The sequence below is a fragment of the Aythya marila genome, assembly GCF_965140915.1.
Source record: "Aythya marila genome assembly, contig: HAP1_HAP1_SCAFFOLD_84, whole genome shotgun sequence".
NCBI lineage: Eukaryota > Metazoa > Chordata > Aves > Anseriformes > Anatidae > Aythya > Aythya marila.
In genome coordinates, this window is record NW_028137486.1 from 1 (window position 1) to 11,758 (window position 11,758).

The following is an 11,758-nucleotide window of genomic DNA, read 5'->3' on the forward strand; positions in this document are numbered from 1 at the left end:
TAATTTGGGGAGGGTCCGGGGGGGTTCCTGGGGGAGGGGGGGGGAAGGACGAGGCGGGAGGCGAGGTAAGAAATAAATAGGGGGGGGGGATGTATTGGGGGGTGCATTGGGGGGTGCATTGGGGGGGGGCATTGCCGTGTGCCAGACACGGTGCTGGGGGGGGGCCGGGGGGGGCCCGGCCCCGAGCTGGGGGGGGTTCTGCCCCCCCCCCCCGCGGAGGAAGGCCACGTTTTGGGTGGATTTCTCACAGTTTAGGCACAAAACCAGCGCGGGGGCGACCGCGCCGGGCTCCGGTTCCCCGGGGGCGCGAGCGAGGCGGCCGTGCCGGGATGTACTGGGCCATACTGGGTTGTACTGGTCCATACTGGATTGTAGTGGTCTGTACTGGTCCGTACTGGGTTGTACTGGATTGTAGTGGTCTGTACTGGTCCGTACTGGGTTGTAGTGGGCCCTACTGGTCCGTACTGGGTTGTACTGGGTGGTGTAGTGGGCCCTACTGGATTGTAGTGGGCTGGCCGTACTGGTTTGTACTGGTCCATACTGGATTGTAGTGGGCCCTACTGGGTTGTACTGGGCCGTACTGGTCTGTACTGGGCCGTGCTGGGTCTCCGCTCGCCGCCACCCCGGTGCTGGGGGGTGCTGGGGGCTGGGGGGGTCCCGGGGCCCCCCGCCGTGGGCAGGGTCCGGGCGCTCGCGGTGCCCTCAGGCGGCGTCGTCCTCCAGGCTGACGGCCTGGCACTGGGGGGGGGGGCGGGGGGGCGTCAGTACGGCTGGGGGGGGGCAATGCCCATGCCCGAGACCCCCTCCCTGTACCCCTGACCCCCTCCCCATGTCCCAGACCCCCTCCCCATCCCTGAGACCCCCCCCCAATACCCCAGACCCCCACATCCCCATTCCCCAGACCCCCCCTCCACATCCCTGAGACCCCCCCATACCCCACACACACCCCCAATACCCCCCCACCCCACACCCCCCCATGCCCCCCCATGCCCCATAACCCCCCCATATCCCATACTACCCCCCCATACCTCCCCCCCACATGCCCCATAACCCCCTCCCCATGCCCCCAGACCCCCCCCATTCCCCAGCCCCCCCCACACCCCCCCTATACCCCCCATCTTCCCCCCCCATACCCCCCCTCACCCCCCCTCACCCCCCCACACACCCCCCCACACCCCCCCCATACCCCCCCTCACCCCCCCCACACCCCCCCTTTACCCCCACCCCCACCCCCCCCGTTCCCCCCCGTGCCCCCCCTCACCGCGGGGTAGCTGTAGCCCTGCCCCGGGGGGGGGCCGGGTGCTGCTGCCCCTTCTGGTACAGGGGGTTGCTGAAGTTGATGCTCCGGGTGCTGCGCAGCCGCCACGTCCGCCACAGCAGGCGGGCGCCGAAGGCCGCGAGGATGAGGAAGGCTGGGGGGGGGGTAAAAAGGGGGAGGGGGGGGGCATCAGGGCTGAGCCCCCCCCCCCCCCAACTGCCAGGAACACGCTGCAATGCAGGAGCACCCCCACCCTGAAGCCCCCCCCCCCCCCCAGTCCACAGGAAGACCCTGGTTGGGAGACCCCCATGATGCTGCCCCCCCCCCACACCCAATAATGTTGGGACCCCCCCCAAGGTGCTGGGACCCCCCCCCACAATGCTGGGACCCCCCTAGACAATGCTGGGACCCCCCCCACAATGCTAAGACCCCCCCCCAGACAATGCTGGGAACCCCCAGTGCTGCCCCCCCAGTACTGGGACCCCCCCAGTCCTGGCCCCCAGCCCATTTTGGGATGGGATCCCCCCCCCAATCCCAAATTCCCCCATGCCAGGCCCCCCCCCATGCTGTCACCCCCTCATCCCAGCCCCCCCCCCAAACCTACCCAGGGGCAGGACGACCGCCAGCGCTATGGGGCCCCTCCTTGACCCTGCGCTCCCCACGGCGTCACCGCTGAGAGCTGCCAAAAGGGGGGGGGCGTCAGTGGGGGGGGGATGTGTGGGGCAGGGATGTGTGGGGCAGGGATGTGTGGGGCTGGGATATGTGGGGCAGGGATGTGGAGTTGGGATATGTGGGGATGGAATGTGTGGGGCTGGGATGCGTGGGGCTGGGATATGGGGCAGGGATATGGGGCAGGGTTGTGGGGCAGGGATATGGGGCAGGGATATGGGGCAGGGCTGTGGGGCCAGTACCTGTGGTGCCGTTCCCGGTGGTGCTGTTCCCGGCCGTGATGGGGCCTGGGGGGGCCCCGCTGAGCACCGGGGGCTGCGGTGGGGCCGTGGTGGGGCCGGGGGCTGCAGCCGGGGGGGCTGGGGCTGAAGGGTCTGGAGGGGGGGGGAGAAGAGGGTGAGCAGGACTGGGGGGCGCTGGGCACAGCAAGGGGACCCGGGGGGGTCCCAGAAGGGTCCCAGGGTGGTCCCAGGGGGGGTCCCGGGGGGGTCCCGGGTACCTGTGAGGCAGCCGCGGCCGTCGGGGGCCAGGCTCTGGCCGTCGGCGCAGGCGCAGGTGTAGCGGGGGCTGCGGGGGCTGACGTGGGGCGCGGGCAGGCAGAGGTAGGAGCAGCCCCCGTTGTCCCGAGAGCACCAGTTCTCACCTGGGGGGGACAGGTGAGGTGGGAGGGGGCGGGGATGGGGACAGGGACAGGGACAAGGATGGGATGGGGACAGAGACAGGAGGGGAACAGGGTTGGGATGGGATGGGGACAGGGACAGGGATGGGGATGGGGATGAGGACAAGGACAGGGATGGGGACAAGGTCAGGAGGGGAAGGGGACAGGGACGGGGACAAGGACAAGGACAGGATGGGGACAGGGACAAGAGGGAAAGAGGACGGGGACAGGGATGGGGACAAGGATGGGATGGGGACAGACAGGAGGGAAACGATGACGGAACGACAGAAGGACACAGGAACAGAGGGACCGGGTACGGAGGGGACAAGGACACCCAGACAGAAGGACAGACAGAGGGACAGGGGGACAGGGGGGACAGCGGGGGGGGTCGCGGGTACCTGGGGGCTGCCTGAGGGCATGCTGCACCACCAGGTCCTCGGGCGCGAAGAGCCCCTGGGCCACGCGGTGCACGTCGGCGCCGCTCAGGCGGTTGGCGCTGAAGATGGCCTGGCTGAGGACGTCGGTCCAGAACACCGCGTCCTGCGGGCGCACGGCGTTGGCACGGGCCGGGGGGGGGGGGCCAGGGTAAATTGGGGAGGGGGACGGGACGAGGCCACCGCGGGGCCGGGCTCACCTCGAAGACGGCGACGGCGAAGGGGTGGGCGAGCGCCTTGGGGTCCACCAGCACCGTGCGGCGCTGGGCACCGTCCACGTGGACGCTGGAGAGCGCGTGGAGCCGCCAGTCCACCCAGTACAGGCGCTGGGAGGGGAGGTCTGCGGCAGGAGTCAGACACCGCACCGACAACGGGACCCGCGGGGATGGGGATGGGGACAGGGACATGCGGGGACAGGGACGGATGGGGACGGGGACGGGGACAGGGACACATGGGGACAAGGACACACTGGGATGGGAATGGGGACACGTGGGGATGGCAATGGATGGGGATGGGGACATGCAGGGACAGGGGGACACGGACATGTGGGGATGGGGACAGGGATGGATCGGGACAGGGACACATGGGGATGGGGATGGGGACCCACAGGGATGGGGACACGGACACGTGGGGACAGGGATGGGGACATGTGGGGATGGGGACCAGAATGGGGATGGGCGAGGGACTGGCACTGGGACCAGTAGGGAACCAGGACACGTATGGGGACAGGGACTGGGACCAGGACTGGGACCCGCGTGGGGACAGGGAGCGGGGTGTGGATGGGGACAGGGACAGGGCTGGGGCTGGGGGCGCTCACCCAGCGCGATCCCCGTGGGCCACTCGATGCCCTCGGTCACCAGCGCGAAGTGGTCGGCGCCGTTGAGGCCGCTCTTGGCGATCTTGGCCGTGCTGCCCCAGTCGGTCCAGTACATGTAACTGGGGACGGAGCCGGGCCCGGTCACTGCCTGCCCCCGGGGGCCAGCAGAGCCGCGGCCCCACAGCCCACGGTGCCCCCCCCCGTGTCCCCGAGGTCTCTTCCGACCTCCATGGCTCGGTGACCTCTGTCCCAGTGCCCCCCCCAAGACCCCCACATCCCCCAATGTCCCCGTGTCCCTCCAGATCCCTGTGTCCCCGTATTCCCATGTTCCCCCAGATCCCAATATCCCCAATCCCCATACCCCACACCCCCCATCCCCACACCCCACAACCCCATATCCCCAATTCCACATCCCCAATCCCCACACCCCATCCCCAATCCCCAACCCCAATCCAACCCCAATCCAACCCCACCCCCAATCCCAATCCCAACCCCAGATCCCAATCCCCACACCTCCAATCCCAATCTCAATCCCCAATCCCAATTTCCTAATCCCACATCCCCAGTCCCATATCCCACATCCCACACCCCCAACCCCAATCCCAATCCCAACCCCATCCCAACCTCAACTTCAATCCCACCCCCACCCCCAATCCCACCCCCAACCCCACCCCGTACCCGTGCAGGGGGTCGACGGCGATGCCCTGGGGCTTGGCCCCCGGCTCCTTGAGCAGGGTCCTGCGGCGCCGGCCGCTGGCGTCGGCCACGGCCACGGCCCCGCGCTGGGCGTCCGTCCAGTAGAGGTTGTGGTGCACCCAGTCCAGCGCCAGCCCCGACGGCGCCCCCAGCCCGGCCCCGATCAGCGGCACCGCGGCGCTGCCGTCAGACAGCCCGGCGGCCGGGGCCCTGCGGGACGGGGAGGGTTGGAGGGGGGGTTTTGGGGGGGATTTGGGGTCCTTAGGGGGGTTTTGGGGGTGGTTTGGGGTCCTTAGGGGGTTTTGGGGTGGGTTTTGGGGGGCTTTGGGGGGGTTTAGCGGGGGTTTGGGGGAGTTTTGGGGTAGCTAGGGGGCTTTGGGGGTCCCCAGGGGTGGGTTTGGGGGGCTTTGGGGGCGTTTGGGGGTATTTGGGGCAGTTTTGGGGTACCCAGGGAGCTTTGGGGGTCCTCAGGGGTGGGTTTGGAGGTTTTTGGGGTACCCAAGTGGGGTTGGGGAGGCAACGGGGGGGGTTTGGGGTACCTAGGGGGGGGTTGGGGTGGGTTTGGGGGGTTCTGAGGGGTTTGGGGTCCGCAGGGATGGAGGTCCTGTTGGGTTTGGGGTGTCCCCAGGGGGTGGGGGTCCCCAGGGAGGTATGGGATCCTGGCAGGGTTTTGGGGTCCCGGCAGAGTTTTTGGGTCCTGGTGAGGATTTTTGGGGTCCCAGAGGGGCTTTGGAGGTCCTGGTGTTTTTTTTGGGGTCCCATCAGGGTTTTTGGGGTTCCCTGGGGCGATTTTTGGGGTCCCACTGGGGTTTTTGCACCCCAGCAGGGTTCTCGATGCCCCGGGGAGGTTCGTGGGGTGCCGGGGGGTTTCGGGGTGCCCCTCACCGGTAGATCTCCCTGTGCCAGAGGTCGGCCCAGTACACGGTGCCGGCGGCGACGTCGACGTCCAGCGCGGCGGCGTGCTTCAGGCCCCGCAGCAGCCGCGTGGCGTTGCCGCGGGCCAGGGCCAGGCGCCGAACCTCGTGGCGAGCCGTGAACAGCAGCGCGGCCCCGGGGGCTGCGGGGGGCAGCGGGGTCAGCGGGGGCACCCGGGGGGGGTGTGGGGGGGGTATGGGGGGGTATGGGGGAGTATGGGGGGGTATGGAGGGGATTTGGGGGGAGTATGGGGGAGTATGGGGGGAGTATGGGGGGGTATGGGGGGGATTTGGGGGGATATCGGGGGGATTTGGGGGGTATGGGGGGGAAATTGGGGGAAATGGGGATAAATTGGGGGGGAATTGGGGGGCGTTGGGGGGGATTTGGGGGGAGTATGGGGGAGTATGGGGGGGTATGGGGGGGCATGAGGGGGGTTGGGGGGATTTGGGGGGATTTGGGGAATATGGGGTGATGTCGGGGGATATAGGGGGTATTTGGGGGGATTTGGGAGGATATGGGGGGATTTGGGGGGGATATGGGGGAAATTTGAGGAGATCTGGGGGAAAATGGAGGGTTATGGGAAGGTTTGGGGGGGGATATGGGGAAAATGGGGGAATAAATTGGGGGAAATGGGGACAAATGGGGATAAACTGAGGGGAAATAGGGATAAATTGGGCAAAATGGGAGGGATTTGGGGGGAAATGGGGGGGATAAATTGGAGGGAAACGGGGAGAATCTGAAGGGAAACGGGGGGAAATGGGGATAAACGGGGATGAACTGGGGGAAACCGGTTAAACCGCGGGGAAAGGGGGGGAGGGGGATAGCGGGGTGCAAAGGGGGGAGTTTGGGGGGCTCGGGGGGGGGTCCGTGCACCCACCCAGGGCTCGGCAGCCGTGCCCGGCGGGCTCCATGCGGTAACCCTGCTCGCACTCGCACTTGTAGCTGCCCGGCAGGTTGTGGCAGCGCTGCCCGCACGTCTGCGGGTCCTGGCACTCGTCGATGTCTGTGGGGGGACCCGAGGGGTCAGGGGGGGCCAGTTTGGGGTCAGGGGGGGGTGCGGGGGGCTCGGGGGGCGCCCACCTTCGCAGGTCTTCCCGTCGGGGCCCAGGAGGAAGCCGTCAGGGCAGAGGCACTCGTAGCCCAGCCGCAGGTCCCTGCAGACGTGGGAGCAGCCCCCGCCGTCCAGGCACTCGTTGACGCCTGGAAATGGGGGAAATCGATAAAAATAAATAAATAATAAAAAAAAAAGGGAACGGGGAGGGGGTCTTGGGGACGGGGAGGGGGGGTCCCATCCGCACCGCACTCCTTGATGGGTTCATCCGACCAGTCCCGGCAGTCGCGGTTCTGGTCGCAGACGCGCTGCAGGGGGATGCACTCGCCCGAGCGGCACTTGAACTGGTGGGGGCCATCGCAGGCGGTCACTGGGGGAGGGGGGGGGGACACAGGACAGGACAGGGGGTCGTCAGCACCCCCTCCACGTGCCTGTGTCCCCCCCCACCCAAGGGTCACCATGCACCGTTGTGGCACCCGTCCTCGTCGGAGCCGTCGGCGCAGTCGTGCTCCCCGTCGCACTGCCGCGCGCCCGGCACGCAGCGCCCGTCGCCGCACTGGAACTGGTCGGGACGGCACGTCGTGACAGGGGCTGTAAAAGGGGGGGGCAAACGGGGGTCAGGGGTGCTCGGCGAGCCCCCCCGTGGACCCTCGTGGGACCCCAACCCCTGCAGGGGCGCAGCTTACCGCAGTCGTGCTCGTCGGAGCCGTCGCGACAGTCGGGGATGCCGTCGCAGCGCCAGCGCCGGTGGATGCACTCGCCGCTGCCGCAGGGCACCTGCAGCGGGGGGCAGGAGGCGGCGGGGGGCCGGGGGCCGCAGAGGGTGGGCCACTCGTCGGAGCCGTCGGGGCAGTCGGCGTCGCCGTCGCAGCGCCACAAGGCGCTGACGCAGCTCGAGTCGTTGCAGGCGAAGTCGTGGGGGTCGCAGGCGGCGGGCGGGGGGCACCCGGCCTCGTCCGCCCCGTCCTCGCAGTCCCGTTCCCCGTCGCAGGCGAAGGCCAGCGCCACGCAGCCCCCGGTGCCGCAGCGCAGCTCGTCCGGGGAGCAGGAGAGGGGGGCTGCCAAAGGGACCCCGGTGTCGGTATCGGGGGATCAGGGGGGGTGCGAGGGGGTCCCTGAGTTTCTCGCCCACCCCCCCGGAGCCCGGCACTCACGGCAGTCCCGCTCGTCGGAGCCGTTCTCGCAGTCCTCGTGCCCGTTGCAGCGCCAGGACGCGGGGATGCAGCGTCTCGAGCGGCCGCCGCAGCTGAATTCGGACGGGGAGCAGGAAACGGAGCCTGGGGGACAACGGGGCTGGCACCGGGCGGGGGGCACCGGGTGGGGGGCAACGGGTGGGGAGGGATGGGGCAGGGAGAGGGGAGCAGGGGGGAGCCCAGGAGGGCACAACGCGGCGTGGGGAGGAGAGAAATGGAAGAGGAAGAGGAGAGAAAGGGAGAGAGAAGCAGGAGGGAGAGGGGAGAGAGGGAAAATGAGAAAGGAAAAGGAGAAAGGAGAGAAAAAAAGAGAGAAGGGGACAGAAGGAGAATATGGAGAAGAGAGGGAAAAAGAGAAGAGAAAGAGAAGATGAAAGAGATGAGGAGGAGGAGAAGGAGGAAAAGGAGGAGGAGGGGGTGAAGCAGGAGAGAAAGGAAGAGAAAGGAAGAGAAAGGAAGGTTGATTTTAGAGCAGGTACCTGAAGAGCTGAAAGTGAAAATATGAGAGGGAAGGGAAGGGCAGGGCAGGGCAGGGCAGGGCAGGGCAGGGCAGGGCAGGGCAGGGCAGGGCAGGGCAGGGCAGGGAAGGGAAGGGAAGGGAAGGGAAGGGAAGGGAAGGGAAGGGAAGGGAAGGGAAGGGAAGGGAAGGGAAGGGAAGGGAAGGGAAGGGAAGGGAAGGGAAGGGAAGGGAAGGGAAGGGAAGGGAAGGGAAGGGAAGGGAAGGGAAGGGAAGGGAAGGGAAGGGAAGGGGAGAACCACAAAAGCTGGAAAGAAAGAGAAGGAGAAGAGAAAAAGAGGAAGAGAAGGATGAGAAAAGAGAAAGAAGAAGAGAAAGAGGAGAGGAGAGGAATGATAGCACAGCACGGCACGCGTGGTATGGCACGGCACGGCATGGCATGGCATGGAATAGCATGGTATGGCACAGCACGGCACAGCACGGCACAGTATGGCACAATATAGCACGGGATGGCCCTGCACAGCCCAGCACAGCCCAGTACAGCCCAGCACAGCCCGGCACGGCCCCGGCACTCACGGCAGGTGGCGGGGGTCTCGTCGGAGCCGTCCCGGCACTCGGCGCTGCCGTCGCACACCCACTTGGCGGAGATACAGGTGCCGTCCCCGCACTGGAACTGCCCCTGGCCGCACAGCTCGGCCCCTGCGGCACCGGGCACTGAGCGGTGGCACCGGCGCCGGCCCCCAGACCCATTTTGGGACCCCCCCAGACTCATTTTGGGACCCTCCAGCCCCATGATGGAAGCCCCCAGCACCAATTTGGGACCTCCAAGACCCATTTTAGGACTCTCCAGTCCCATTTTGGGAGCCCCCCAGACCCATCTTGGAACCCCCAACCCCATTTTGGGACCCCCCAGATCCATTTTGAGACCCCCAGGCACATTTTGGGAACCCCCAGACCCATACTGGAACCCTCTGGACCCATTTTGGGACCCTGGACCCATTTTGGGACCCCTTCAGACCCATCTTGGAACCCCATGAACCCATTTTGGGACCCCCTAGACTCATTTCAGGACCCCACAGTCTCACTTTGGGACCCCCGGGGCCATTTTGGGGCTAAACCCCATGATTTGAGACCCGAGCGTCACTTGGGACACAGTTTTGGGGACTTTGGACTTTGCTTGGGGACTGCTGGGGCACGAGGCCGCCCCTTGGGGCCCTTTTAAGCCCCTCTGGGCCCTTTTTAGGCCCCTTTGGGCTCTTTTTAGGCTCATTTGAGCCCTTTTTAGGCCCTTTTAGGCCGTTTCCTGTCCCCTTCGGGCCCCTCCCGGCCCCTCCGGAGGTCCCGGGGTCCCCGCGGCCGCCCCCAGGCCTCGCCCCTCCGCGCTGCCATTGGCCGCCGCCGCGGTGGCCAGTTGGGCCGCGGGCCAATAGGAAACGCGGGACACACCTCAAGGGGCATTGCCGCGCAAGGTGATTGGGCCGGAACTGGGCAGAGCCGCCCTCGCCACGCCCCCCGCGCCCCCTGCCCTCAGTCATGGCGGCGACCATGAGGGCGGCGGCGGGAACCCCCCCTGCCCCCCCCCGGCCCCCCCAGGCCCCGGTGCCCAAAGCCCCCCGAGAACGCGGGGGGGGAGGGGCTAGGACCCCCCCCGAGCCCCCCAGGGAGCCCCTCAGTGCCCCGGGGACCCCTCCCCAAAACCCCGAGACCCCCCCCAAAGCCCCAGGGACCCCCCAGCACCTTGGGACCCCCCCCAGCACCCCAGGGACCCCCCCAGCACCCCCAGGTTCCCCCCCCAGCACCCCAGGACCCCCCCTCAGACCCTCGGGACCCCCCCTCAGCACCCCCAGGACCCCCCCAGCACCTTGAGACACCCCCTGAGCAGCCCGGGACCCCCCCCCAGCACCCTGGGGACCCCCCTGAGCACCCCGGGACCCCCCCCGTACCCTGGGGACCCCCTCAGCGCCCCCCAAGTCACCCCGAGGACCCCCCCAGCCCCACACCAGCCTCACCCAAGCCCCCCATGAGCCCCCCCAAAGCCTCCCAGCACCAGCACCACCGGCACCGGGCACCAGCACATCCCAGTAACACCAGTACTGGGCACCACCGCACCCCAGTACCACCAGCACCGGCCACCACCCTGTCCCAGTAACACCAGCACCTGGCACCACCCTGTCCCAGCACCATGAGCACCGGGCACCACCGAGCCCTGGCACTGCGGGCACTGGGCACCACCACGTCCCAGTACCACCACCACCGGGCACCACCACATCCCAGTATCACCACCACCGGGCACCACCGCACCCCAGTACCACCACTACCACCGGCTACCACCACGTCCCAGCACCACCACCACTGGCTACCATTGTCCCCTGGCACCGTGGACACCGGGCACCACTGCGTCCCAGTACCACCACCACTGGGCACCACCATATCCCAGTACCGGCCACCACCGCGCCCCGGCACAACCTCGGTCCCCACCCGGCGAAGCCCCTCACCTGGGAGCAGCACCAGGAGCGCGCCGCCGAGCAGCACCCAGACGCGTGCCATGCTGCCACCGGGCACGCGAGACACCGGGCACGACGGGAGCCCCCCCGGACGACGATGACGACGACGGTGACGGCGGTGACGGTGGTGACACCGGTGACGGTGACACCGAGGATGCCGGTGGGAGCCGAGCGCTGCCGCCCTTCGCTCGCCGTGCGCAGGGGAGGGGTTTGAGCATGGGGTGATTTTCAAAACTGCTCCACATCATGCGAGGAGGAGGAGCGCCCGACCGCACGATGTGACATCGGCGCCTTAACTCTTCCCCCGCCCGGCGCCCGCGGACGCACGGACACGGGGACGGACACACGGACACGGCCCCAAAACCGGGGTCCCCCCCCAGGCCCCATTTCCCTTTTCCACCCCGGTGCCGCTCGATGAACCGTGCTGCCCGCCCAGCGACCCCAGCGCGCGCTTTTGGGGTGGTTTTGGCCACTTTGGAGGTGTTTTTAATCTCTTTTTGGGGTGTTTTCTCCCCTTTTGGGGTGGTTTTGTCCCCCTTTGGGATGTTTTCGCCTGTTTCTGGGGTGTTTTCATGCCCTTTTAGGAAGTTTTTATCCCTTTATAGGGTGTTTTCATCCCTTTTGGGATATTTTCATCCCCTCTTGTGAAGTTTTTATCCCTTTAAGGGGTGTTTTTGTCCCCTTGTGGGTGTTTTCCTCCCCTTTTCCTAACTTTTTATCCCTTTATAGGGTGTTTTCATCCCCTTTTTTGATATTTTCATTTCTTTCTGGGGTGTTTTCATCCCCTTTTAGTAAGTTTTTATCCCTTTATAGGGTGTTTTCATCCCTTTATGGGGTGTTTTTGTCCCCTTTTGGGATGTTTTTTGCCCCCCCATGAGACAAATCTCTACTGGAAGCCAGCCCCACACCCAGCAGGAGCCCCACAAAGGGGGTAATTCCCCCCAAATTGGGTAAATCCTCCCCCCAAACAGGGTAAAAGCCCTTTAAGGGGTTAAGTCCTCCCCCTGAAGGGGGCAAGTCTCCCCCAAAGGGGGTAAAATCCTTCCCCCAAAGGGGGGGGTAAATCCCCCAAAGAGGGCAACTCCCTCCCCAAAGGGGGTGAGTCT

The 11,758-nt window shown here is 66.7% G+C and overlaps 1 protein-coding gene across 1 annotated transcript; it reads right to left on the reverse strand.

Annotated features, from left to right (window-relative positions):
* Nucleotides 1–93: 93 nt before the first annotated feature.
* Nucleotides 94–11,333, reverse strand: LOC309890775 (low-density lipoprotein receptor-like). Its single transcript, XM_082785179.1, has 18 exons — nucleotides 10,644–11,333; nucleotides 8,725–8,847; nucleotides 7,653–7,775; nucleotides 7,185–7,556; nucleotides 6,964–7,089; nucleotides 6,746–6,868; nucleotides 6,528–6,647; nucleotides 6,325–6,450; nucleotides 5,418–5,589; nucleotides 4,515–4,742; nucleotides 3,837–3,955; nucleotides 3,220–3,359; nucleotides 2,984–3,125; nucleotides 2,427–2,570; nucleotides 2,170–2,301; nucleotides 1,863–1,937; nucleotides 1,262–1,412; nucleotides 94–738 (listed from the first exon to the last, which is right to left on the reverse strand). The coding sequence occupies exons 1-18, from the start codon at nucleotides 10,693–10,695 to the stop codon at nucleotides 558–560; spliced, it is 2,649 nt and encodes an 882-aa protein (XP_082641305.1). The 5' UTR covers nucleotides 10,696–11,333; the 3' UTR covers nucleotides 94–557.
* Nucleotides 11,334–11,758: the final 425 nt, after the last annotated feature.